At 36.9% G+C, this 26,525-nt stretch overlaps 1 protein-coding gene across 1 annotated transcript; it reads right to left on the bottom strand.

Moving 5' to 3' along the window:
* Positions 1 to 447: 447 nt before the first annotated feature.
* Positions 448 to 25,338, bottom strand: LOC109113853 (mucin-2). Its single transcript, XM_042752573.1, is given in 49 exon segments — positions 448 to 866; positions 983 to 1,106; positions 1,185 to 1,224; positions 1,333 to 1,461; positions 1,833 to 1,931; positions 2,017 to 2,139; positions 2,267 to 2,307; positions 2,427 to 2,531; positions 2,612 to 2,789; positions 2,899 to 2,930; positions 3,052 to 3,152; positions 3,338 to 3,407; positions 3,590 to 3,765; positions 3,851 to 4,058; positions 4,176 to 4,359; positions 4,439 to 4,686; positions 4,894 to 5,068; positions 5,933 to 6,270; positions 7,816 to 8,036; positions 10,430 to 10,732; positions 10,734 to 11,031; positions 11,034 to 11,221; positions 11,223 to 11,400; positions 11,403 to 13,118; positions 15,167 to 15,301; positions 15,544 to 15,700; positions 15,814 to 16,056; positions 16,177 to 16,356; positions 16,661 to 16,765; positions 16,859 to 16,997; positions 17,537 to 17,688; positions 17,807 to 17,907; positions 18,318 to 18,370; positions 18,478 to 18,733; positions 19,471 to 19,597; positions 19,873 to 19,967; positions 20,318 to 20,482; positions 20,577 to 20,714; positions 20,819 to 20,885; positions 21,417 to 21,530; positions 21,661 to 21,799; positions 22,120 to 22,234; positions 22,496 to 22,621; positions 22,746 to 22,971; positions 23,093 to 23,214; positions 23,377 to 23,467; positions 23,806 to 23,920; positions 24,012 to 24,273; positions 25,195 to 25,338. Coding segments are annotated over 49 exon segments (8,988 nt in total). The 5' UTR covers positions 25,268 to 25,338; the 3' UTR covers positions 448 to 649.
* Between the last annotated feature and the right edge of the window lie 1,187 nt (positions 25,339 to 26,525).

Below are 26,525 nucleotides of genomic sequence, written 5' to 3'. Positions count from 1 at the left end.
TAAACAAAGTCAATATGGTGACAAATGTTACATGAGATGTCAGTAACTGAAGATTATTGTTTTTATTATTGAAAGACCACACCTGTCATTCAGTGACTGTGGACAAACTTTCACATTGCTGTCCATAAACCAGCAATATTAAAACAAATAGATGCACTAGATCATTTGAGCAAGGACACACTTGTGATCTGAAAGCTTCACATGCTTTGATGAGAATAAAATTTTAAAGCAATTTTAATTGTATCATGCAATTTCACTGCTAGTAAAACATGATTTGAACCTAATGACTACATTATTTGGTTCACTTTTATACCTTTTCTGTAGCTCAAAAAGTAGATCGTGTCACTAGTGCCATGATCTACAAGGTTATGGCCAAATGGTGTATGTGATATGTGATCATAAACAAAATCTTAAAATGTTCTCAGTACAAGAATCAGTCTGAATGCGTTTAGGTTTAAGATGCTTTTATTGCTTTTAATTTCAGACACAAGCAAAATAGTTTGCATTTTTAAGAAAAGAAAGAAGAGATCTATAGATAAAGTTTTAGAAATGTTAAACAAAGCATGTGCAAATTAAATTAATTTCCAAACAAGGTTTTTCATAGAATTCATATTTCAGTGACTTTGTGTGGATGATATACTGCTGCTGCTCACGGAAGTCCTAAGCTGCGTTTCCTTTGGCTGTCTTCAAGGAGTGTGTGGCCCACTCCTGGTCTATGACAGTTAGTTCTTCTACAGGCGCACTCCTCAACATGGATGTACATGTAGGTCACTATGTCTCCGTTTATGCAACCAAGATTCACTGTGCGATTACTTGAGCGAGTGGCCTGGCAACAGGTACAAGAGGACAATCCAGGTTCAGTGTACCTACAAATGTGAGAAAGAGAGAAAAACACATGTAAACCATTTCAAACTGGTCACTTATGAGTGTCTGTTTAAGTTAGGATGCCAATTCTGATGTAACAGAGTCTTTGTCTAATCACCTGCTAAAACTAGCACAGTCTCCACCACAAAATGTCAGGTCCATTTTCTTCTCTGACTGACAGTCGTTGTGATTTATGTAATCGATGACAGTCTGTACTTGACATCCCTTAATTTGGTCCGAACCCAAACACATAAAATTGAATACACAAAGACATAGAAATCAACCAAAAATCACAATGTTTTCTTTAAAAAAACACTCACAAACTTTGCAGCAGCCATCAGATGACAGTTGGACGGTGCCCTGTAGAGCAATTCACAAAAGCAGAATGTCAACACTTTGTGATTTAATCACCACGATCAGTCAGTCTAAGATGTACATTTGTGTTTGTATGAAGTACAAAGTACTGACAGGCTGGCAGTTGGAAATGTTGAAAGGAGGACACTGGACTGTGTATTTGTTGGTGATGAATTGTCCATTAACTTTAGTACATGTGATTCTATCACAGCCCTGATTTGTCGATGGCAAAGTCTCTCCTTCCTATGAACAAAAAGAGAACAAGGTCAAATTCACTGCAAAAATGTTAGGCTTGCTGGGAGAAATTACATTTTTTTAGGGAATATTGGCTTAAAGTTGGGTCTTTTCCTCACACAAATTCAGACAACTTTACTGTAGTACTAGTATTTTAATAATGCTTTTCTGTCCTTGATGATGACAATCCACTTCCCTTGAAAAAAAGCAATGTGAACAGTTTCATTTTGTGCTCAAAGAAAGAAAATATTGGTGGGTGGGTAGTCTACGTTTTTTACATTTATAATTATTTTAACTTTTGAACATCTATTCCTTTAAGTTCCATTTAACCTGAATATTCCACACCTCAAAGCAACTGAACCTTTTACATTTGACTTTACCTTCAGTATATGATCGACGCCATTAATACTGACAATGCAGTGAGTTTGCACACACTTTCCACAGCAGTCGTCAAGGTTCGTATCAAGATATTCATAACCCTATGAAAAATGAACATCAAATGAGGTCAATGAAATTATACTCAGTCCTGAGACAAGCTGATCAGAAGCTTGTCATGCCACTTACAGGATCACATTTCTCATTGCACTGCACAAATCCACATTTGATCTTGAAGAACTGCGTTTTAGGATCCACGTCCCATGTACAGCTGCATTCCTGACAGTCAACAACGGGGATGTCGGTACCAGGCTGGGGGAAGTGATGGGAGAGAGATGAGCATGTAAAGCTTAATTATTATATAAAAAATATATATATATATTAAAAAAAAAAAAGATTTTTTTTTTTTTTTAAGTTCTATTATAGTCATTTTAGTTACCTCATATTCCACATTTTTGTGGACACAAACTTTCTTTGGCTCTGAGAAGGCAAACAACAAAACATAAAACTATACAGAATGATATTACTGACACCATCTGAGATAAAAATAAGCATACAAATGTCACAAAAATGAACTGAAGTGTGAATAATAGCAATACCGCATTTGATTACTGGACAGCATTTTCCATCAGGCACTTCCAGGACTGGTGCATATCCGACTGCACACTTTGTATCCATAGGTGGGCACATGTTGACATCACAATCTACATCACACAAGTCAAAAGGTGAACCCAAACCAAAAAAACTGTACTCTTGAAAAAAAAAAAAAATTACATAAACTTACTGCAAACTTGTTTGCTGCAGCATGGGTCTGAAGGATCAGTGACATTGACCAGCACAAAGCCAGGCTCAGTGCAGCTCGCGGGGTTCACATCAGGACACTTCTTGGGCTCACACTTAATAGATTTGCTGGCCTTGTCACAGATACACTCCTCACAGTTGTACTCAAAAACTTCATCAAACTGCATCAAAATATCAAGAGAATACAAGTAAATGTTTTGGAATTACCTTGAAGTTGAAATTCTAGTATAGATTAAACAGCTAAATTTAAACTGTTAAATACCACCATACCTCACGTGGTGTTCCAGAGGCATCCAGGCATCCTAAAAGCAAAGAAGGAAGAAAAAATAAGACAGAAATGTTCTTGAAAAGCAGCTAAGATAAATGCAAATTTTTGTACATCTCAATAAGTGTGCGCATAAACTTGAATCGAAGGCTTCTCACCGCATTTGTTCACACAGACTCCTGACTCCTTGTTAAAGAGCAATGAGCCCTCAGGACAGAAGCAGCCCTCTGTGGGCACTTTAATTGTGTTCTGTCCAGGTCTGCAAAGTATTTACCTTTTTTATTATATACATATCACCTAAGATTCATTCCAATAAACATCTGCAAAATAATACTGTTTTATTCCCTGTCATATTCCCATGCCTCATTATACAATACTAAAGCATTAAACTTTTATATTCACAAATATCTAAATTATTTTAAAAATGTGGATAAATGGCCATACATATCAGCACAGGTTTGTGGTTCAGCTGGACCACAAGGATTGAAGACTTTATCTGCTGGACATTCAATATCTGGGGAATAAAACACAAAAACAACACTTACACACAGTAATCTCTAAACTTCCAAAAGTCTGAGATCACAAAGAAAATCTGAAAAAAGGAATTTAAAGTCAGAAATGTTTAACAGAAAGTTAAGGGTTTTGGAAAAACCTAAAGAAACACTATGATATAAAATTAATAAAAATGCAACTTACTGCAAAGGTTAGTGTAGTTCCTCCAGTGTATGCAGATCCCTAATTGAGAGCAAGACCTTGCGTAAGTCTGCAGACTGGTACACACCACAGCAGGGTTGCTCATATGACAACTGTCATATTCACATGCTTTAAAGAAGTTGTCGGGGGACATATGGGAATGGCATGCTTCGAACAACCTGAGAAAGCAGAGGTAGTACATATCATTTTGGAAGCACTGTATATTGAAATTTATAATAAAACCACCATACAGAATCCACTCACTCGCTTTTGAGGAGATTGCAGTCAGGATTAACTGGGCATGGCTTAGATGTAGGTTTGTCACCCCCAACAGTAGGTAATGCAGTAGGTGGAGTGCAAATTTCACCATTCACACCACTGGCTGGCCAGTAATCTGCCATCACTGCACAGTCGTCCACCAAGATCCCTCCAGGGATCATGCAATCATCAGCCTTGTTGTTGTTGCATGTTCCTAGTGAGAATTAATTTGGAGTGATTTAGATGGGCAATGCATAAAAACAAATCCCTCATATACCATCCACACTGTGATGTCACCATCCACACAAAATATGAGCAGTGGCTGACTTACCACAGTGACCTTGTGTGTTGTTTCCAAAAAGCTGGAATGGCAAATTGACTCCAAAACCAGTGGCTCCAAATGTTATATTAACACCCAGCAGTGGAATACTCAGGATCAAGTCTAGACCTGAGCTTACAATTCTCACACCATTACGTGCATGTGGTAGTGGTATCTTTACGTTGTTCTCAAAAACCTGTTATGACAGGAGAATTTTAGGATACTTAGTAAACCAGACAAAACATGTTATTCATTCCAAATCTAGAAAGTCTCACCTCTAGGTCTGCACCTCCTATGAGATTGTGATTTGTGAGTGTTATGACTAGGTTGTTGTAAGACACAATTATAGATCTGGGACAGGATACACGCTCAACAGGGTCACAATAGACACTGTCGATGTAGATCTTCAAATGGAATTTAGGCCTGATTTCCTCCATTAATACATAAGTGCAGTTTCCTTGATAACTGTAGAAGTGTCCATCAAATGTGATGTAATGCGGGTCACCCCAGCCTTCACAAAAGCCTATGATTAGGAACAATAATAAAAAAACAGCATTCATTTATTTGAACTGAACATGCTACTTGACTTTGGTAAACACTAAGGACCAGATTTACTTACAGCTTGTTCCAGTACTAAGAATTAAAATATTGAGCTTGACAGGACATCATTGCTATTAATTTAAATAATTATCGATTCAAATATAAAGAATGTGAATACCAGTTTACTCACAGTCACATGCATAATATTGGCAGCAGCCATGCTCATCATAGACAAGCACTGGTTCTTTGCCATTTTCACAGGTGATGTTCTGCAGTGGAGGGCATTCAAATGGGATAATTTCGATGATGTTGTCTTCTATGCACCTCGCCATATAGCATTCACACAAGTAGAAGGTCTCATTGGTCTGGTGATAATTAGAAAAGTACTAGAATTAGAGAGACTGATACATGTAAAATTACAGTGTAGTGTATGTTATTTCCTTGGAATATTTAAATGATAACATGGATACTTATAAAAGTACATTCCTCCAGTAGAAAAAAAATTAACTACATGAAGGGGTCATGACATGGAGAATCAAAATGTTCTTGATATTAACACATATAAAAACATACAATACAATAATATACAACAAAACACAAAATAAACCAAAAACTAACAAAACATTAAAAAATATTAATTAACCCTTCTTAATAACGCTCAGAAATGAAATCGGTACAAACCGGGACAATCGTGATGACCTCGACCAGCCCCTTAACATACATCATATGTAATTGTATGTAATCAAGGAGGTGTGTTCTGAACAAGCAATGTCTGTTCATCAGTCATAACAGTTGTGGATGCGTTGTTTAAATTTTGACTGGGTTGGTATCTGATTTTGGCTCAAACATATATGTCCTTAGCACAGCATTTGCCATTTCGAGTATCAAAATACATGACATGCTGTAAAGCAGGACATGGATATGGTGCGACAAATTTTGCCAACCACAAAAGTGGGCATTTACTTCAGTTTCTGCAAGAGGTTGCCCCTTGACATTGAGTGGTTTTCACAGAGAGAGAAAATGTGGATGGAAAATTATAATTTTTTACAATTATTGTACCTCATTAATGTAAAAAAACAAAAACAAAAAAAAAACTAAAAAAACTGTAAAAAAAAAAAAAAAAAAAAAAAAAACTATATAAACTAACCTCAAGAAACGATATAAAAATCTGAAACTGCATTTCATGACCCCTTGAAACAAAAATTAAAAGAAAGTATATTAAATAATACATTTTTGTCCCATTCTGGACAGTCGTAACTTGGTGTAGGGGTAGGTGTAGGTGATGTGGTTGGTTCTGGTGTTGTTGTTTCTACAACTTGTGATACAGGTGTTATTTTTGTTGTTGTTGTTGTTTCTCCAGTAACAACACTTATTGTTCCAGTTGTTGATCTAGACTGTGTTGTTGTTGGTGTAGGGGTAGATGATGTTGTAGATTCTGGTGTTGTTGTAGTAGATTTTGTAGTAGTTGTCGGTGTAGGGGTAGATGGTGTGGTAGGTTCTTTTGTTGTTGTTGTAGTTGTTGGTGTAGGAGTAGATGATGTGGTAGGTTCTGGTGTTGTTGTAGTAGATGCTGTAGTAGTTGTCGGTGTAGGAGTAGATGATGTGGTAGGTTCTGGTGTTGTAGTAGTAGATGTAGTAGTTGTTGGTGTTTGAGTAGATGATGTGGTAGGTTCTGGTGTTGTACTAGGCTTTGTGGTAGTTGATGGTGTTAGGGTAGATGATGTGGTAGGTTCTGGTGTTTTGTTTGTAGTAGTGGTTGTCTGTGTAGGAGTAGATGATGTGGTAGGTTCTGGTGTTGTTGTAGTGGACTTTGTAGTAGTTGTCGATGTAGGGGCAGATGATGGAATAAGTTCTGGTGTTGATGTCGTAGGTTCTAGTGTTGTTGTAGTAGTTATCAATGTAGGAGTAGATGATGTGGTAGGTCCTGGTGTTGTTGTAGTAGACTTTGTTGTAGTTGTCGGTGTAGGGGTAGATGATGTGGTAAGTACTTTGTTTGTTGTAGTAGGCTTTGTGGTAGTTGATGGTGTTGGGGTAGATGAAGTTGTAGGCTCCGGTGTTGTAGTAGTAGTTGTCTGTGTAGGACTAGATGATGTGGTAGGTTCTGGTGTTGTTGTAGTGGACTTTGTTGTAGTTGTTGGTGTAGGGGTAGATGATGGAGTAGGTTCTGGTGTTGATGTAGTAGGTTCTAGTGTTGTTGTAGTCATTGTCGGTGTACGAGTAGATGATGTGCTAGGTTCTGGTGTTCTAGTAGTAGACTTAGTAGTTGTTGGTGTAGGGGTAGATGATGTGGTGTTCTGGTGTTGTTGTTACATTGAATGTGTTGTTGGTGTAGGAGTAGATGATTGGTAGTCTGGTGTTGTAGTAGATTTTGTAGTAGTTGTCGGTGTAGGGGTAAATGATGTGGTAGGTTCTGATGTCGTAGTAGATTTTATGGTAGTTGTTGGTGTAGGGGTAGATGATTTAGTAGTAGACTTTGATGTGGTAGATAATTGTTGTGGTAGTTGGTGTAGGGGTTAGATGATGTGGTAGGTTGTGGTGTAGTAGTAGTAGACTTTGTTGTAGTTGTCGGTGTAGGAGTAGATGATGTGGTAGGTTCTGGTGTTGTAGTAGGCTTTGTGGTAGTTGGTGGTGTAGGGGTAGATGGTGTGGTAGGTTCGTGTTGTTGTAGTTGCTGTAGTAGACTTTGGTGTAGGGGTAGATGATGTGGTAGGTTCTGGTGTTGTAGTAGTAGACGTTGTAGTAGTTGTCGGTGTAGGGGTAGATGATGTGGTAGGTTCTGGTGTTGTAGTAGTAGATGGTGTTGTAGTTGTTGGTGTAGGGGTAGATGATGTGGTAGGTTCTGGTGTTGTAGTAGTAGATTGTGGTAGTTGATTGTTGTTGGGGTAGATGAAGTGTAGGCTTCTGGTGTTGTAGTAGTGGTTGTTGTAGTAGGAGTCGATGTAGGGGTAGGTGATGTGGTGGTTCTGTTGTAGTAGACTTTGTAGTAGTTGTCGATGTAGGGGTAGATGATGGAATAAGTTCTTGTCGTAGGTAGTAGGTTTAGTAGTTGTTGGTGTAGTTGTAGATGATGTGGGAGTAGAGGCGTTGTTGTAGGTTGACTCTGTGGTAGTTGTCTTTGTTGTGGTAGATAATGTGGTAGGTTCTGGTGTTGTTGTAGTAGATGCTGTAGTAGTAGTCGGTGTAGGAGTAGATGATGTGGTAGGTTCTGGTGTTGTAGTAGTAGATGTAGTAGTTGTTGCTGTTTGAGCAGATGATGTGGTAGGTTTTGGTGTTGTAGTAGGCTTTGTGGTAGTTGATGGTGTAGGGGTAGATGATGTGGTAGGCTCCGGTGTTGTAGTAGTAGTAGTGTTGTATACTAGTATATATAGTAAAATTACCTGAAAAAGACAAGCAACATTAAACACTAATTTGTAGTAGTTGTTGCTGTAGGGGTAGATGATGTGGTAGGTTCTGGTGTTGTAGTAGTAGATGGTGTTGTAGTTGTTGGTGTAGGGGTAGATGATGTGGTAGGTTCTGGTGTTGTAGTAGTAGACTTTGTTGTAGTTGTCAGTGTAGCAGTAGATGATGTGGTAGGTTCTGGTGTTGTTGTAGTAGACTTTGCTGTAGTTGTTGGTGCAGGAGTAGATGATGTGGTAGGTTCTGGTGTTGTTGTAGTAGACATTGTAGTAGTTGTTGCTGTAGGGGTGATGATGTGGTAGGTTCTGGTGTTGAAGTAGTAGACGTTGTAGTAGTTGTCGGTGGTGTAAGCGTAGGTGATGTGGTAGGTTCTGTTGTTGTAGTAGACATTGTAGTAGTTGTTGGTGAAGGAGTAGATGATGTGGTAGGTTCTGGTGTTGAAGTAGTAGTAGATGTCTGTGTAGTAGTAGATGATCGGTGGGCGTAGGTGATGTGTGTTAGTTCTGTTTGTAGTAGACGTTGTAGTAGTTGTTGCTGTAGGGGTAGATGATGTGGTAGGTTCTGGTGTTGTAGTAGTAGATGGTGTTGTAGTTGTCTGTGTAGGGGTAGATGATGTGGTAGGTTCTGGTGTTGTTGTAGTAGACTTTGTTGTGGTAGATGATGTGGTAGGTTCTGGTGTTGTTGTAGTAGACTTTGTTGTAGTTGTTGGTGTAGGGGTAGGTGATGTGGTAGGTTCTGTTGTTGTAGTAGACATTGTAGTAGTTGTTGGTGTAGGAGTAGATGATGTGGTAGGTCTGGTGTTGAAGTAGTAGTAGATGTTGTAGTAGTTGTCGGTGTAAGCGTAGGTGATGTGGTAGGTTCTGTTGTTGTAGTAGACTTTGTTGTAGTTGTTAGTGTAGGAGTAGATGATGTGGTAGGTTCTGGTGTTGTAGTAGTTGTTGGTGTAGGAGTAGATGATGTGGTAGGTTTTGGTGTTGTAGTAGTAGACGTTGTAGTAGTTGTCGGTGTAGGGGTAGATGATGTGATAGGTTCTGGTGTTGTAGTAGGCTTTGTGGTAGTTGATTTTGTTGGGGTAGATGATGTGGTAGGCTCCGGTGTAGTAGTAGTAGTTGTCTGTGTAGGAGTAGATGATGTGGTAGGTTCTGGTGTTGTTGTAGTAGAGCTTTGTAGTAGTTGTCGTTGTAGGGGTAGATAATGTGGTAGGTTGAACAAGGTAGTACAGCAGTAAATTGGTATTTCAGTAGTCAACGCATTTATAGGGCCGGTGAAGTCTGTTGTTGGGGTACACACCAATCCATATGAAACATTGCAATGGGCAACTTGATTTGAATAATTAATATAATCATCAAAGCTCATGTCAGGTTGGCCCACAGCCCTACATTCAATATCTACTGGCTCATCACAGATCTCTTTTCCACTTTCTGCTATGTTTTTATAAGTCTCCAAGTCATCCCATCCTCCTACCGCAGGATTATATACATTAAACCAGTCAGACCACCAACATATCATACAAAATGTTGTAGTAGAGGATTCTGTCATAGTTGTCGGTGTAGGGGTAGATGATGTGGTAGGTTCTGGTGTTGTAGTAGTAGATAGTGTAGTAGTTGTTGGTGTAGGAGTAGATGATGTGGTAGGTTCTGGTGTTGTAGTAGTAGATGCTGTAGTAGTTGTCGGTGTAGGGGTAGATGATGTGCTAGGTTCTGGTGTTGTTGTAGTAGATCCTGTAGTAGTTGTTGGTTTAGGAGTAGATGATGTGGTAAGTTCAGGTGTTGTTGTAGTAAGCTTTGTGGTTGTTGTCGGTGTAGAGGTAGATGATGTGGTAGGTTCTGGTGTTTTAGTAGATGTTGTAGTAGTTGTCAGTGTAGGAGTAGATGATGTGGTAGGTTCTGGTGTTGAAGTAGTAGTAGATGTTGTAGTAGTTGTCGGTGCAGGGGTAGGTGATGTGGTAGGTTCTGTTGTTGTAGTAGTAGATACTGTAGTAGTTGTCGGTGTAGGGGTAGATGATGTGGTAGGTTGGTGTTGGAGTAGTAGATGTAGTAGTTGTCGGTGTAGGAGCAGATGATGTGGTAGGTTCTGGTGTTGTAGTAAGCTTTGTGGTAGTTGTCGGTGTAGGGGTAGATGATGTGGTAGTTTCTGGTGTTGATGTAGTAGACTTTGTTGTAGTTGTAGGGGTAGATGATGTGGTAGGTTCTGGTGTTGGAGTAGTAGATGTAGTAGTTGTCGGTGTAGGAGTAGATGATGTGGTAGGTTCTGGTGTTGAAGTAGTAGACGTTGTAGTAGTTGTCGGTGTAGGGGTAGATGATGTGGTAGGTTCTGGTGTTTTAGTAGATGTTGTAGTAGTTGTCAGTGTAGGAGTAGATGATGTGGTAGGTTCTGGTGTTGTAGTAGATGCTGTAGTAGTTGTCGGTTTAGGAGTAGATGATGTGGTAAGTTCAGGTGTTGTTGTAGTAAGCTTTGTGGTTGTTGTCGGTGTAGGGGTAGATGATGTGGTAGGTTCTGGTTGTTGTGGTAGATGAATTGTAGTAGTTGTTGGTGTAGGGGTAGATGATGTGGTAGGTTCTGGTGTTGTAGTAGTAGACGTTGTAGTAGTTGTCGGTGTAGGGGTAGATGATGTGGTAGGTTCTGTTGTTAGACGTTGTAGTCATTGTCGGTGTAGGAGTAGATGATGTGCTAGGTTCTGGTGTTCTAGTAGTAGATCCTGTAGTAGTTGTTGTTGTAGGAGTAGATGATGTGGTAGGTTCAGGTGTTGTTGTTGTAGTAAGCTTTGTGGTTGTTGTCGGTGTAGGGGTAGATGATGTGGTAGGTTCTGGTGTTGTAGTAAGCTTTGTGGTAGTTGTCGGTGTAGGGGTAGATGATGTTGTAGGTTCCAGTGTTGTAGTAGTAGACGTTGTAGTAGTTGTTGGTGTAGGAGTAGATGATGTGGTAGGTTCGGTGTTGTAGTAGTAGATACTGTAGTAGTTGTCGGTGTAGGGGTAGATGATGTGCTAGGTTCTGGTGTTGTTGTAGTAGATCCTGTAGTAGTTGTTGGTTTAGGAGTAGATGATGTGGTAAGTTCAGGTGTCGTTATAGTAACAGTGTTTAGATTTGTTGATAGGTCAGTCACAATCCTCTGAATGGTCTGGTGTTGTTGTAGTAGTCATTGTAGTAGTTGTCGGTGTAGGGGTAGATGATGTGGTAGGTTCTGGTGTTGAAGTAGTAGTAGATGTTGTAGTAGTTGTCGGTGTAGGGGTAGATGATGTGGTAGGTTCTGGTGTTGTAGTAGATGCTGTAGTAGTTGTCGGTGTAGGGGTAGATGATGTGGTGGTTCTGGTGTTGTAGTAGTAGACGTAGTAGTTATCAATGTAGGAGTAGATGATGTGGTAGGTCCTGGTGTTGTAGTAAGCTTTGTGGTAGTTGTTGGTGAAGGGGTAGATGATGTGGTAGTTTCTGGTGTTGATGTAGTAGACTTTGTTGTTGTAGTTGTAGGGGTAGATGATGTGGTAGGTTCTGGTGTTGGAGTAGTAGATGTAGTAGTTGTCGGTGTAGGAGTAGATGATGTGGTGGGTTCTGGTGTTGACGTAGTAGTAGATGTTGTAGTAGTTGTAGGTGTAGGGGTAGATGATGTGGTAGGTTCTGTTGTTGTAGTAGACGTTGTAGTAGTTGTCAGTGAAGGAGTAGATGATGTGGTAGGTTCTGATGTTGTTGTAGTAGATCCTGTAGTAGTTGTTGGTTTAGGAGTAGATGATGTGGTAAGTTCAGGTGTTGTTGTAGTAAGCTTTGTGGTTGTTGTCGGTGTAGGGGTAGATGATGTGGTAGGTTCTGGTGTTGTTGTAGTAGTCATTGTAGTAGTTGTCGGTGTAGGGGTAGATGATGTGGTAGGTTCTGGTGTTGAAGTAGTAGTAGATGTTGTAGTAGTTGTTGGTGCAGGGGTAGGTGATGTGGTAGGTTCTGTTGTTGTAGTAGACGTTGTAGTAGTTGTCGGTGTAGGAGTAGATGATGTGGTAGGTTCTGGTGTTGTTGTAGAAGTTATTGTAGTAGTTGTTGGTGTAGGAGTAGATGATGTGGTAGGTTCAGGTGTTGTTGTAGTAAGGTTTGTGGTTGTTGTCGGTGTAGGGGTAGATGATGTGGTAGGTTCTGGTGTTGTAGTAAGCTTTGTGGTAGTTGTCGGTGTAGGGGTAGATGATGTGGTAGTTTCTGGTGTTGATGTAGTAGGCTTTATGGTAGTTGTCGGTGTAGGGGTAAATGATGTGGTAGGTTCTGGTGTTGATGTAGTAAGCTTTGTGCTAGTTGTCGTTGTAGGGGTAGATGATGTGGTACTTGAACAAGGGACACAGCAGTAAACACGTATTTCATAGTCGACGCATTTATAGGGCCGTGAAGTCTGTTGTTCTTTCTTACACACCAATCCATATGAAACATTGCAATGGGCAACTTGATTTGAATGATTAATATAATCATCAAAACTCATGTCAGGTTGGCCCACAGCCCTACATTCAATATCTACTGGCTCATCACAGATCTCTTTTCCACTTTCTGCAATGTTTTTGTAAGTCTCCAAGTCATCATCTCCTCCTACTCTAGGATTATATACATTAAACCATTCAGTCCACCAACATATCATACATGGTGTTGTAGTAGAGAATTCTGTGGTAGTTGTCTGTGTATGGGTAGATGATGTTGTAGGTTCCAGTGTTGTAGTAGTAGACGTTGTAGTAGTTGTTGGTGTAGGAGTAGATGATGTGGTAGGTTCTTGTGTTGTTTTAGTAGATCCTGTAGTAGTTGGCGGTATAGGAGTAGATGATGTGGTAGGTTCTGGTGTTGTTGTAGTATACTTTGTTAAAGTTGTTGTTGTAGGGGTGGATGATGTGGTAGGTTCTGGTGTTGATGTGGTTGATTCTGGTGTTGTTGTAGTAGACTTTGTGGTAGTTGTTGGTGTAGGGGCAGTTGATGTGGTAGATTCTGGGGGTATACATTCTATCACACAGATCTGGTTTTGCTCATCAAAAATAGGCTTATCCTCTGGACATTTTGGATAACATCCTGCATAAAAAAATTAATAATAAATAGATACATAAATATATATAGTATAGCACATAAATAATCAGTTCCTAACGAGCAGCACAAAATAACAAAAATTAATGACATACTTAAGTGAAAATAAAAAAATTACAATAAAATACATAAATTTATTTAATTCAACAAAAATTCTAAAATTTACAGGTGCATCTCAGTAAATTAGAATGTCATGGAAAAGTTCATTTATTTCAGTAATTCAACTCAAATTGTGAAACTTGTGTATTAAATAAATTCAGTGCACACAGACCGAAGTAGTTTAAGTCTCAAAAATTATCTCAAAGTTGGTAACAAATGGTATAAGGTATAATGGATTGCACTTTATGGATTCTTATTGTGCTTTTTTTTTACATTGTAGGTTGCTCTGATGTTATATGGATAATAATTCTGATTTTTCTGATGGTATAATGGATTGCACTTTATGGATTTTTATTGCACCTTTACATTGTAGGCTGCTATCACGTTGATATCTATAATAATTACAACAAATAAAATAAAAAAAAATAAAAAAATTAATAAATAACACAATGTACAAACATAAAAAAACTGATTAGGTTGTGGGTCCATTGGGAGGACACACATGAAAAAAATGTTTGTTTTTAGTGCACTTCCCCAAACCCACACTACGAAAGAATCAAAGAATCATATAAAACCCAGTAACCCTTAAATATTATTTGTGTCAAACTAAATTGTGCAACAATCTCTTAAAGCTTCTTTTCTAATTTTGTTAAACATTTTCATTTCATTAACAACATTATTACACATAAATACACATAATACACAACTCTATCTTTACATATGCTGCTAGTCTAAGTTGCTTATAACATTCATCTCAGAACAATGTGCACCATTCTATCATTTTATATATAGATTTATAAGGTAAATAATTTATAATCCTACCCCAACACAGTATAATTACATCATGATCTTTCTAAAAGTACACTAAAATTTCAAAATCAAATTCAAAATTAAATTCGCACTTATTTAGCCAATGTTTTGATGTCCACATGTTCTTGTTTGAGAAATTACAGTGGCTGTAGCATTTCTATCATAAAGAAGTGGCCAAATATTAAAGATTAAGTGAGCATTTGAATTAAATGTTTAGTCAGTATCAAACAAGGATTAGATTGTGCTCCAAGTGTAAAAACGATCGTCAGGCTGTTGACGGCCTCTGCAGGCATTTGATATAATGTGCATAAAGTAAAGATTAAAATGCTTTATTACACTGTATGTATTTTAACAGTTTTGTCAAATAAAACTATATGATTACTTGCTCTTGAAATTGTATTTGAAACAATTACTATTACCTCATTGCTACTGTATATGTATTTTAAGTCATTTTTGATGTCTATTGTTCTCTTAAGTCTATTTTTATTACCACAAAAAAAGGGTCAAATTGCTTGATTAATCATCAGAATAATCGACAGGTTATTACTCAGTTACCAAAAGAATCATTAGTGACAGCCCTAATTTTACGCTAATTTTGTAAATGTAATTTAAATTTTAACAGGCACAAACTGGGTGCTTAATGTAAATGATCACATTTACAGTACACAATCAGGAAATGTTGTATCTTTATGTACAGAGACAAAACTATGAGGTTAATCACTGTCCGTTAACTCAAAAAATAAAAATAAAAACAAACAAAAAAAAAAAATCAATACAAAACCAATACTAATTTTAAATAATAGGCTAAACTTTGCAATTAAAATGGTTAAAAATAAAATATACTTTAATTAAAAAAAAAAAGCCTTGGATAACCTATGCAATAAATTCTACTATTTTGTCCCTCAAAGCTACAAAGAGCAAAAAGCAAAACAAAACAAAACAAAAAAAGGTAAAGATGTGCCACCTTGCCAAGAGTTGCCTTAAAATTGTGTATCTTCAGAGGCGAGGCTGTTCACAAACTAACAAAAAATGTGTGCACACTGCCATGCAAAAAGGAAGTCAGAAATATGTAGTGTGCATATCAGTCTTGAAAACTGCACACTAGCGTGCACCAGATGTCAACTCACCTTCCAGATGGGGTAAACTGTTATTACTGCAGGTACCATTAAGGTTGAGACAGGTTTTGTAGCAAGGTGTATGACAAGGACTGTAATGCCATGTACAATCTTCTGTTCCATTATTGTAGTAGTCACAGTACACAGCTGAAAGAGAAACATAGACAGAAGTATGAATGTGTACAGTTGAACCAAAAGAAATGCAATAAAACTGCAGTACATTATTAAAGGAAAGAAATCACTTCAAGCAATTATCAGGCAATCAATTTAATCACATTATCTTTTTTTGTGAAAACACAGAAAGAATCAGCTCAGAATCATTCAGAATCTGCATGAATCACATTAAAAGATTACAGATTAAGATTTGCACTAGAGTTAAAGATGCTTACGGCAGATCTCAGGGGTTCTCCAGTTCACACAAACATCTGCCTCATTGCAGGCTTGAGCATAAGCTGCCACAGCTGTACAGAAGCACTCACAATCTCCACCTGTGTCACATGCACACGAGTCCTTCACACAGTTCTCATAATATGGGTTTGGATCCACCTGTGGGAATATGCATTTCCATCCTTAAAATATATGTAGGATTCTTGAATACCAAATTATAGAGAACTCCATTTATTGACTAAGGAGTCTTTTTAACTGTATTTTAACTGTACCTTGTTATGGCAGACTATGAATGGACCCTTGATGTCCTTGATGATGCTACATTGTATTTTTGCCCATGTCTCTCGATTGGGGGTCGCAAGACATGGGTTAGAGTCTGGATTGGCATCCGGACATTTGCTTCCTTTCCAGCTGTTTACAAACTCCAGGATATTTGAAGTTGGCAAATTTCCCTGAGTGGTAAAGTCATCTTTTCCATTTCCATTGAAATTTCCACACAGACCACAAACGTCTCCCTGTCAAAAAACAATAAAGCACAGATGTTGCGCTACAAATAATTCAAATTAAGGGACTGTTTGAAAGGGTGAGTTTAAAATATAAAAATTTGAAGATCATGAGTCGTGGCTTCAACTCACCATGTGTTGTGGTTCCAGAATGATGTGGACGGTGGTTTTGCGGTCCCACAAAACTGTCAGTCCAATGTCAGCATCAATGACAAGGTACATCCCAACATTTCTCTCAGTGTACTTGATTTTTGGACCACTTGTACTATCAATGGCTATTACATTTCCATCAGAAAGCTGCAGCAAAGTCCTCTGGTGAGAGAGAAGTTAAAAAAAAAAAAAAACAGTCGTAAACATCTTAAAACAACTATAGAATCCAATGGCAGACATTGACTCTATTTTGCTTTCAGATGTTGAAGAGAATCAGGGGAGAAAATCCTTCATTGGCCTTTAAAATAAAAAAAAAAACTGTACACTATTACTGTCTTACACTACACATAACAATAACTTTTTTCATGCTGAACAGCTAAAATCTTTTATTTTCCTTTGAACCACATAGTATTGAACAAATTTGCCAAACATAAAACTGCATAGCATGCTACGCCTGTGGCCTTACCCCCAAAAGTATCTTGACAGCCTTTGAACATGTGGTTCCTGTTGTTCCACAGGGCATATTCTCAGTGATCACACGGAATTTGCCATTTTTATTTCCACATTTGTCCTGCAAAACAAGAGAACGTACTGTGTTGCCTCCTGAAGTGAGAGCTTTATTTGTAATTTTTTTAAAATAAAGCCTCTGACCAAATGCACATACCTGAGCAGCAATATAACTGCAATCTCCCCTAAAGCCAAATCTTTGCTGATCAAAAGTTATATAATGTCCACTGCCATAAATGGTGCATTTGCCTGGACACTTATTATGTGTACATTTCCATTTTCCCCGTTTGCAAGTGCTGTAAATATAGAAGGAGACTCAAATCTTGTGTGGTTCTACAGTATTATACTATAGATCATTAAAGGCCAGGTTGTATTTCCTTATTATTTAAGGTTTTATGATAATGTTACTTTATTGTGGAAATGGTAATGGCTGTTTTACAACACTTTATTAATTAATAACAAAAAAAAAAAAAAAAAAAAAAAAAAAAAACATCATCACTACAAAAAAAAAAAAAAACATTAACTAAACAAAAACAGTAAGTATAAAAATGTATCTTATTTAATTGTATTTTTTTTTTTTATATATATATATTTTTTACATTTTTTTAAAAAACAGAACATATTTTATTTCAACTAGTTGTAACATTTATAATGTGCACCTTTTAATCTGAAGTACTAAAAAACAACAAAAACTGAAATAAAAAATAATAAAAACTATATTTTTAAAAAAGTAGTTTTAAAAAATACTAAAATGACAAATAAAAACAAATGCCAAAAATCACTAAAAACTACAATAGTATGTTAATAATACTAAAATAACACCGGTTTTACAGACCATTGATTGCAATCTTTGGTTATCTCAGCTCCTGGTGCATAATACAGTCCATCATGTTTACACGGGCAGTAGTCTGGTTTAACACAGTGTCCTCTCCCATCATCCAATAGACCAAAAGGACACTGGCAGCCAGACTGACAGTCCAGTGAGAACTGGAAAGAAGGGAAGAAAACATTATGTACAAGCAAAATGCTGATATCCACACAAATTAAAAGTGTTAGACTTTGGGAAAGAAAAAGAGAGAAGAGGTGTTAGAATCTATAGACTCACACAGTCAACTTCCTGTTGCAAACATGTCTTTGCACACTCTAGTCCATGTTCATCTGTGGCTGCTGTACTGCAGTTGAAGTAAACCTTCGGAGAGGAACATCCTGCAAAAGATATCAGACACAGACACTGCATCATTCTTGTACTTGTTATATCAGAAACCATATTCAAAGACTGTTTACAACAGACATCGAGCAATTAAAAAAATAAAAATAAATAAATAAATAACAACTGTGAAAAAAGTTAAAAGTTAATTTGTGCAGCATCACTTATATTTGCCTTCTGCCACCTTGTTGTCTAACATACTGTATCAGCACTGGCCATTAAAAATCCATAATAATCAACCACTATTTATTGTTCACTGTTTGTTGGTTATTAAAACCTTGTTACGCCAGTTAATTTCAACATCACATTTGACTAGATAACTATGCCTATGAGCTATAGATGCTATGATAGTCCAGTACTAGCGAAAACAAACTTAACCTAAGCGGTAGATGAAAGTAACTTTTCATACCCAGAATTCGGGTTTTCCAGGAACGACAGTGTAGTTTTCCATTCATGCAAACACTGGACAGAGATAGGAGATAAGATCAAATTGTATATTAAATTCATAGTTTTTAAATTTCTTGTATAACTACTCCACTAATACCCACAGAATATTATCATTCACTTACCAGTGTTCTTCCCTAATGGTCACAGACTTGCCGGGATTAATTTTCTGTCCATTTTGGTAACACGGGCATTTTTCCATAGGTACACACAGTCCATTCTCATCTTGGTAGAGTCCCTCTGGACATGCGCATCCGTCAACAGGCACAAAGTCAACGCTGCAGCTTTGGCGCTCAGAAGCGAGAGACAGACAGGTATGCTGACAGTTCTGCAGCTCATAGGAGTAGTTCTGTGAGGCCGGGCAATTCTCTGTATATTTCTCTGTGGGGATCAGTTTGAAAGGGATTGTGTTTTAAAGATGCATGTAGTAAAATTACATAAGCATTCTTCTAATCTTCTAGATTAGATAAGGGATTTTCAAGTGTTTTGAGATACCCAAATATGATGATCCCATTTGTAAAGGATGACCTTCCTAAAATATAAAGGCAGCTATATAGTTTTATGTCCTTACATAATATGTGAAAAATTAAGCATTGTTTTATAAAGATATGAAGTTGGCATCAACTTCATTACCACTGAATTAAAAGTAATATTACCTGGAAAATATTTACTCTTAATTCTAGATGTAAACACTGGCCCCCGGTTTCACAGACAAGGCTTTAGCTAGACTAAAATGCATGTTTGAGCTGTCTCGACTGAAAGTATCTTGTTCTGACATTTTTTTTTTAAATATGTCAGTGTCATTGTTCTGTGTCAAGATGCACATCTGTAATGTTTTCTTCTAAGGCATTTTTAAAAGTTGCATAAATATCTTAATTTAACTAAGGCCTACTTGTGACACTGGGCCTTGAAGCTTTAGAATTCAGCTGAAATGTATTTAATATTACATTTTTATAATACAGAGAATAGTGCAAAGGGGAAAAATTTAGACTGCAAGGTGAGATTATGCATAAAGCATAATGACAGTAAACTTTTTAAATAGGCTTTTGATGTTTTGTTCACTGAAATTTTCCCCTCATCCATCATTCTACAGAATCAATCATTTTCAGCCATCTTACTGCACACAATGTCTCTCCAGCCTTGGAGGATTATTCCTTTAGCTGCACAGGCCCGTGCGTACGAGGAGAACACTGTACACAGACAGTCCTCACTCTTCTCACAGGTACAGCTGGAGTATTTGCATCTCTGAAAATACATAGACATGCTGTGTCACTGCATGTTGTGAAAGCTGGGATAAATTGAATTAAATTTGTGTTAGATTTAAAGCTAAATAAAAATATACAATTACAGCACATACAATTACTAAAACTGAACATGTAAGGATAAAACCTAATTTAAAATATTAATAAATACTATAATACAATATAAATAATATTAAATTAACACTGGGTTGCTTAGTTGCAAAAGGTTAAGAAAATGCTGCCTGTCTGTATATAATCTGCTACTGTTTCAGATCATACTTTGTAGTAGCTGTCTGGATTGACAGTGCTGTGACATTTGGCAAAGAGGCTCTCCTTGTCCTTCATCTTGGAACACCAGTGCTCAGCGAAGTGCTCTAAAAGCATCATAAAATACGGGAATTTAATCAAAACTTTAAAATAAAAAATAAAAACTACTTAAGAACAAAATATGTAAATGAACAGATATAGTATTAAACATGGGTACCACGTCATTTTATGTGGAAATACTGGCTGATGTATCAGTATTGGAAGAATACTGACACCTGTTGATGTGGTTTTCGGTCATACGTGAACACCCACTAGTGCCCTTGATTGCTTCCAAATTTATTACTATCTTATCCACTTATAAACCCTTTGGTATATGTATAAAACAAGATGAATACAGAATTTAAAACGAACCGGTCTGACTTTGCCACATTGACTTTGGAAGCAAAAAGTCTCTTACCGCTGTCACTGCTGTAGGAACAGGGGTCGTCCAGTCTCTCAGTACGGTCGGGGCAGTTGGATTGGGCCTTCCAGGCATTTGCAAAGGAAACCGCTGTACCCTCCACCACTCCCTGAGGGGTCTCCAGATCATCTGACAGCACTTTGTTAAAATTTCCACAGATACCTGCAGAAAAAAGAAATGCCACAGCATTGGTCTCATTAATGGATTCACTTTATATTGCAGATGTTTTTCATGCGTTTTAAGAACGAGGTCTCACCGCAAGTCTTGCCCTGGAAGCTTTGGTCCACGGTGATGTAGACCTGCATAAGAGGCACCAGCTGTACCTGCACCTGCAGCCCAAAGGTGGTCTGAAGCATGATGTGAAATGATGACGGCATGAACACCGTGAAGTCAGCTGAAAGAAAAAGAGTCAAAGAGTTTGAAAAACACTTGATATATATATTTTAGCACATGGGCTCTAAAACACAGAAAAGAAGTAAAAACTTTCTTCTGCCTCACCTGTCATGTAAGGAAGTGAAATTTCTGCATTGTGTTGTACCGTCCCATCAGCTTTAATAATCAGAGGCTGAAGAAGAAAGATCACCATCATAGTTTTATTTTTCACAAGCTACACTGCTTTTCAATTTTATTATTAACCAAGGACACATTACACTGAATAAAAATAACAGTAAAGTCTGCTGTTTTATTTCTATTCCTCAAGCGATTTTGAAAATGTATCACGTTTTCCAGAAAATGTTTAAGCAGCACAATTGTTTTCAACATTAATGATTAGAAATGTTTCTGCAGCAGCAAATCAACATGTTAGAATGATTTCTGAAGAATCCCATGACACTGAAGATTGAAAATTCACAGGAATATGTTACGTTCAAAATATATTACAATAGAAAACAGTTGCTTAACAATGTTGCTGTTTTGACTGTATTTGCAATCAAATAAATGCAGCCTTGGTAAGCATAAACATTTGAAACATTTCACTGACCTTAAACTTTTGAACAGCACTGTAATATGTACATCTCATTACTCACTCAAACTGTCAAAAAGACCTGTTTGTTATAAAAGCCAAATTTACAAGATGGAAGTAGAGAGGTGTACTCACATTTTTCATATCATTGTTAAACAGCACCACAACAGACTTTAAACAGGTGTCAGTTTGATGAGTAGAACATGGAACAATCAGACCCAATATGATGAACTTGGACTCCTTACAGTCCTACAAAAACAAATGCAGAAGTTGAGATTTATTAAGAATTTCACATATTCCTAAAGCAAGGATAAAGCCATGAATCCCAACATGTCTTAGCAATTAAATAAGGTGTTGTTAGTAACTACAACACACATACTTTTGAGAGCACATAGTTGCAGTCTCCATGGAAAGTGAATTCTTTCCCGTCGAAGGTGGTGAAGTGAGATCCTTCCTCTACTGTGCACAGGCCAGGGCTGGGAATACTTGTACAGATCCAGTTTCCCTCCTTACATATGCTGAGTTATGCAATACAATTACAAACAGACGTGGAAAACCATAAGCTTCCGATTCCAACATGGTAAATCACAGTTCTGATATTTTTATATATTTATGAAACTGCATTTTTTCATTTTCATCCAGTGTCATCATAATTTAGCATTTTGTCATGAATATGCAGTTTACAGTAATAAATAAATAAATATACATATTTTTCTTGTATATAAGTTGTAAAATACATGAAAGGACACAAAATGCACCAGGATAAAAAAAAAAAAAATGCACCATACATATGGATTTTGGGAATATGAGGAGAACTGAGTGAAATGTGTTTTCTTACCATTCTTCCTCATCTTCGTGTAGGATTTCTCCTGAGCTGTAGACGCGGTCATGCTTGCACTGACACTTTTCTGCTGGGATGCAGCCCGTGTTTGAGATGTCATCAAACACAGTTCCTAAAACAAAAACACAATGCATCAATATCAACTTAATGTGGTTCTTAAAAAAAAAAAAAAAAAAATACAATGAGAACAGTAATATTATGAAACATTATTATAACTTAAAATATAATATAACTATCATTATAATTCTTTACTATACCTTTAAATCAATTTAAAACATCCTTGCTGAATAAAATATTCCTTCTTACCGACCTCAGACTTTTGAACAGTAGTTTATATTAATTTGGATTATATTATACAAATAGTGGTACTGACCTGGCGGGCAAAAGCATCCATCAATGTTGTGTTCCTCACACAGTTCATTTGTGTCTTTGTGTGAGCATGTGTCCATACAGGGGGAGCCACTTTCAGAATGTACCATATTGTAGGGGCACTTCATGGCTGCATAGGAATACAAGACACACAGAGTCTTTACAACTGCTATTAATAAGGAATAAAAACAAAGGAACTGCTCAAGAGAGAAAAATCCTACCATTTCCACCAGAATTATCAAGGCATTTCTTACCACAGAAGTTTGCTGTCCTCCAGGACGGTGGAGTTCCACCGGAGTGAGAGCACTGACGTGAATATTCAGACAAAGTCGCACAAAGCGCAGAGATGCTGGTGTCTTCATCTTCAGGTTGGCTCGAGCAAATATCATTCGTACAGGCTTTGATATATGGCTCTGGGTTCAAAACCCAGCTACAAGAAGACCACTTTTCATCCTCCAAAAGATCTGCGCAATCTGCCCGCTGTTGTGAAAAGGACATGGAACATCTTGAAGGTCCATATTAAGTAACACTGCTAGAATTCTGAGTTGCTGTTGTGACAAAAAATGTAATCTGGAACGATCAGCTTTCTTCAGTAACTTACAAATTTTTCACATTTGTCCACCACATTTTGCTCATCATCGTTTTCAAAAGGATCTTCGCAGACATGTGTTGGGTTGGGAACTCTGTGCATATTACCGAACTCAGTATAGCCAACCCTCCGTCCTGTAATAAATAAGACAGACGCTTGATCTTGGATATTGTTAAAACTATTGGAGATTCATCAAATTAGGAATCCATGAGGAATAATCATTTATACTGTTCCTAATTGGTCAAATAATCACTATATAGAGAAAAGTGAGAAGTCAGGCTGTAAAAGTGACTTACCAGATTCAATGAACTCACTATAAACTGGAACTCCATTGAAATCACCACACAGGCCACAAGTCCGATTGGAATATTTGGAGTCTAGTTCCACCTAACAAAGGACCACACAAAAATGTACTGTTACATCATCACAATCTCACTAAGTTCCTTCATATTGATATGAATGTTCTAAGTTCCTTCCTTTGATATTGTCCAGAGCGCAAACACAAATATGTACTGGAGAATCTACCAAATCTGCTTCACAAATATATTTCATTTCCAACTTAGGGTGGTTTTGACTGCGTTGGAAAATAGTTGTGTTGCATGAGAGTGTGAGAAAAGTGTGAAGTGCATGTATCATATCTTTTGATTCTTGAGAGTTGGCAGCCCTGGTTAAAGATGTACTTTCATAAGAGTTGTTTTGAGCTCATGAAGAGCCTATAAACTCACCATAACAGCATCCTCTTTGTTCCACATGACAGTGATGCCCATTTTGGAATAGAGTCTGGTGTAAATTGTGTTCTCTTCCACAAGGATCCCTGCGACATGCACGGGCAGCGTTACTCTGAACAAGAGAAAAGATTCAAATGAAAGATTGGCCAACCAGAATACATGTTTAAGCCTTTTACAGCTGGTTGGGTTCCCCAGAATCTTACTTTTCTCCATTGACTACGACCTGTTTCTCGGTGAACTCAACGCCAATGTCATTGATGGAAATCGACACTCTGCTGATTTTTGGGCCAGTGTTGTGTTCTGTTCTCTTCACATGAACTGAGAACTGGCGAATGAGGCTTTGGCAGTCAGACACCAGGTTATACTCGCATGTGCCTGGGAACTGATACACGTCTCCATCGAACGTCTTGAAGTGGAAGTTTCCCCACATGCTACAGATGTTGTTGACATGGTTGCTGGGATAGACTGCAGAAAAATGGGAGAAAACAAAGAAATATGAAAAGTTTGACTTATTTTAGAAAATTTTGAGAGAACTTAAAGCATTTTGGGAACTTTTGTTCTTCTACCACAGCCCATTAAGTAAAATATAATTTATTAAATATAAATTAAATACAAATTTCTTTAAGTGGCTTTTCAAATGTTGATCGCTGAAATAATGTATGTATGTAAAATATATAATGTATTATTAAAATCTATGCTTACAGTCAATTTGAATTATATGTCCTTAAATTTTAATTACAATTATGTTCCCTGTTTGCAAACTCAATTAAAATTCAGGCATTCTCAGATAATTCCTGCATTTGGTAACTTTTACATTTGTCAGTCCACAAATTTATGGAAAGCTGATCAAGCTGAACTTCAATTCATCATGAAGGGAAGTAAATGAACTTTGTCACTTTTTTGACACAACTGAAAATATTTAGTAAATTCCAGTGCAAGTCATCAATGGCACTGATAGTATCAGGTTCAGGTGAAGAAACTATGCTCTTCACAACAGTCATCAGCTGGTTGGTTTCTGTTTTTCCTTCTTTCTAGATGCTGATACCAATGCTGTTTTCAACCACAACATCAAGCTATTTGACAAGATAAAATCATCTTTGAAATTCATCTTTGCACCAACATTGCCATGGTCAAAGTTACAATCCTAAAGAAACTTATAATGATTAAAAAAGCTGTGAATTTAAAATATTTTTTCATACTTAATAACGGATGTACATACTCAAATTCTATATATATATATTGAAATTTAAATATAAAAGCTTCCAAATTGTATACTGATTAAACTAAACTTTAAAATAAAATAAAATAAAATAAAATAAAATAAAATAAAATAAAATAAAATAAAATAAAATAAAATAAAATAAATGAAAGTTAACTCTTATATACCTGTCTTTGAATCAACCTGAATGCCGGTAAGTGCCAGAAGCAGTATGCAGACTGTAGATGTTCTCCAATCCATGGTGGGAGGTGAGAATAGTCTACAGGTAGAGCTCCAGTACTGTTGGATTTCTTTTCATACCCTCTTTTATATCATTTCTCATTCACCTTTCATTCCCCACCCTGCAGGGAGGGTCTGCCAGCTTTCTGTGGTGTATGTGACATAAAAAAAAGTCAACCTGCTATTACAAAAGTCCAGTGATGGCATGTGTGTGTGTGTGTATGTGTGAGTGTGTGTGTGTGAGGGCGATGTTTTATGAGACCTTTAATAAAATTTGTGTAATGAACATTATATTTACAGCAGGGTGTGAATAATTTACAACTTCTGTGTACATGTATGATGAGGATTAGTAAAAATAACATTCACCGCTAAAACCTGCAAAATAAATATACAATACATGATTAATAAACCATTTAGAAGCTGATATGGAGAGTGAGATGAAGACTAATGATCTTTTGTAAATAACTAGAGTCTTAAGTGTCCTGAGTTACTTTGTAGACATCCATATGAATTTCTCAAGAAGGATATGATCATAAATGTGGCAAATTAATCAAAATTTCCATTAAGCATGCAGCAAAATGGCAGTACATGTCGAGTGACCACATATATGATTGCGTGTGAGGTTTGTACATCCTGTCTGTGATGCAGACAGTTTGACGCTCAGCATCCTTGCAGGTACACAGGTGTGTCTCAAGCTCCTGAATGCCATCTGTGCTTTCGTGAATTAAAACAAACTGACCATTCACCATCTGGCAGTGTTCATATCCTGATCCTTTTCTTGTTAAAGATTTTAGACTTGTGAGAAATGTGATGTTATGCATAACCATTTATGGCCATTTCTTCAGCTATTTTTTCAAGCAATGCTGACCCTGTCAACCTTTCGAAAAATGATTAGTTCATCCAGAAATGAAAAATTAGTCATCCAAAAGTTATACAGTATTTAAAATGAAATAAAAAATAAAATTAAATTAAATTAAATTAAATTAAATTAAATTAAATTAAATTAAATTAAAACAAAACAAAACAAAACAAAACAAAACAAAACAAAACAAAACAAAACAAAACAAAACAATGAGTCTTAGGGGACATTTCTGATTGTTGTTTAGTTACTGTAAAAATAACCACATTCATACAGACAGGATTTAGACAACATGATAAAAAAATAAAATAAAAAATAAATAAAAATAAATAAAAAATAAAATCAGTTTATGAGTATATGGACATGTTTGACCCCTTGCAACTTTAGAAAAATAATTAGTTCATCCAAAAAAGAAATATT

This window comes from Cyprinus carpio, chromosome B25, assembly GCF_018340385.1.
Source record: "Cyprinus carpio isolate SPL01 chromosome B25, ASM1834038v1, whole genome shotgun sequence".
NCBI classification, from domain to species: Eukaryota; Metazoa; Chordata; class Actinopteri; order Cypriniformes; family Cyprinidae; genus Cyprinus; species Cyprinus carpio.
This window is presented reverse-complemented; position numbering and strand designations above follow the sequence as displayed.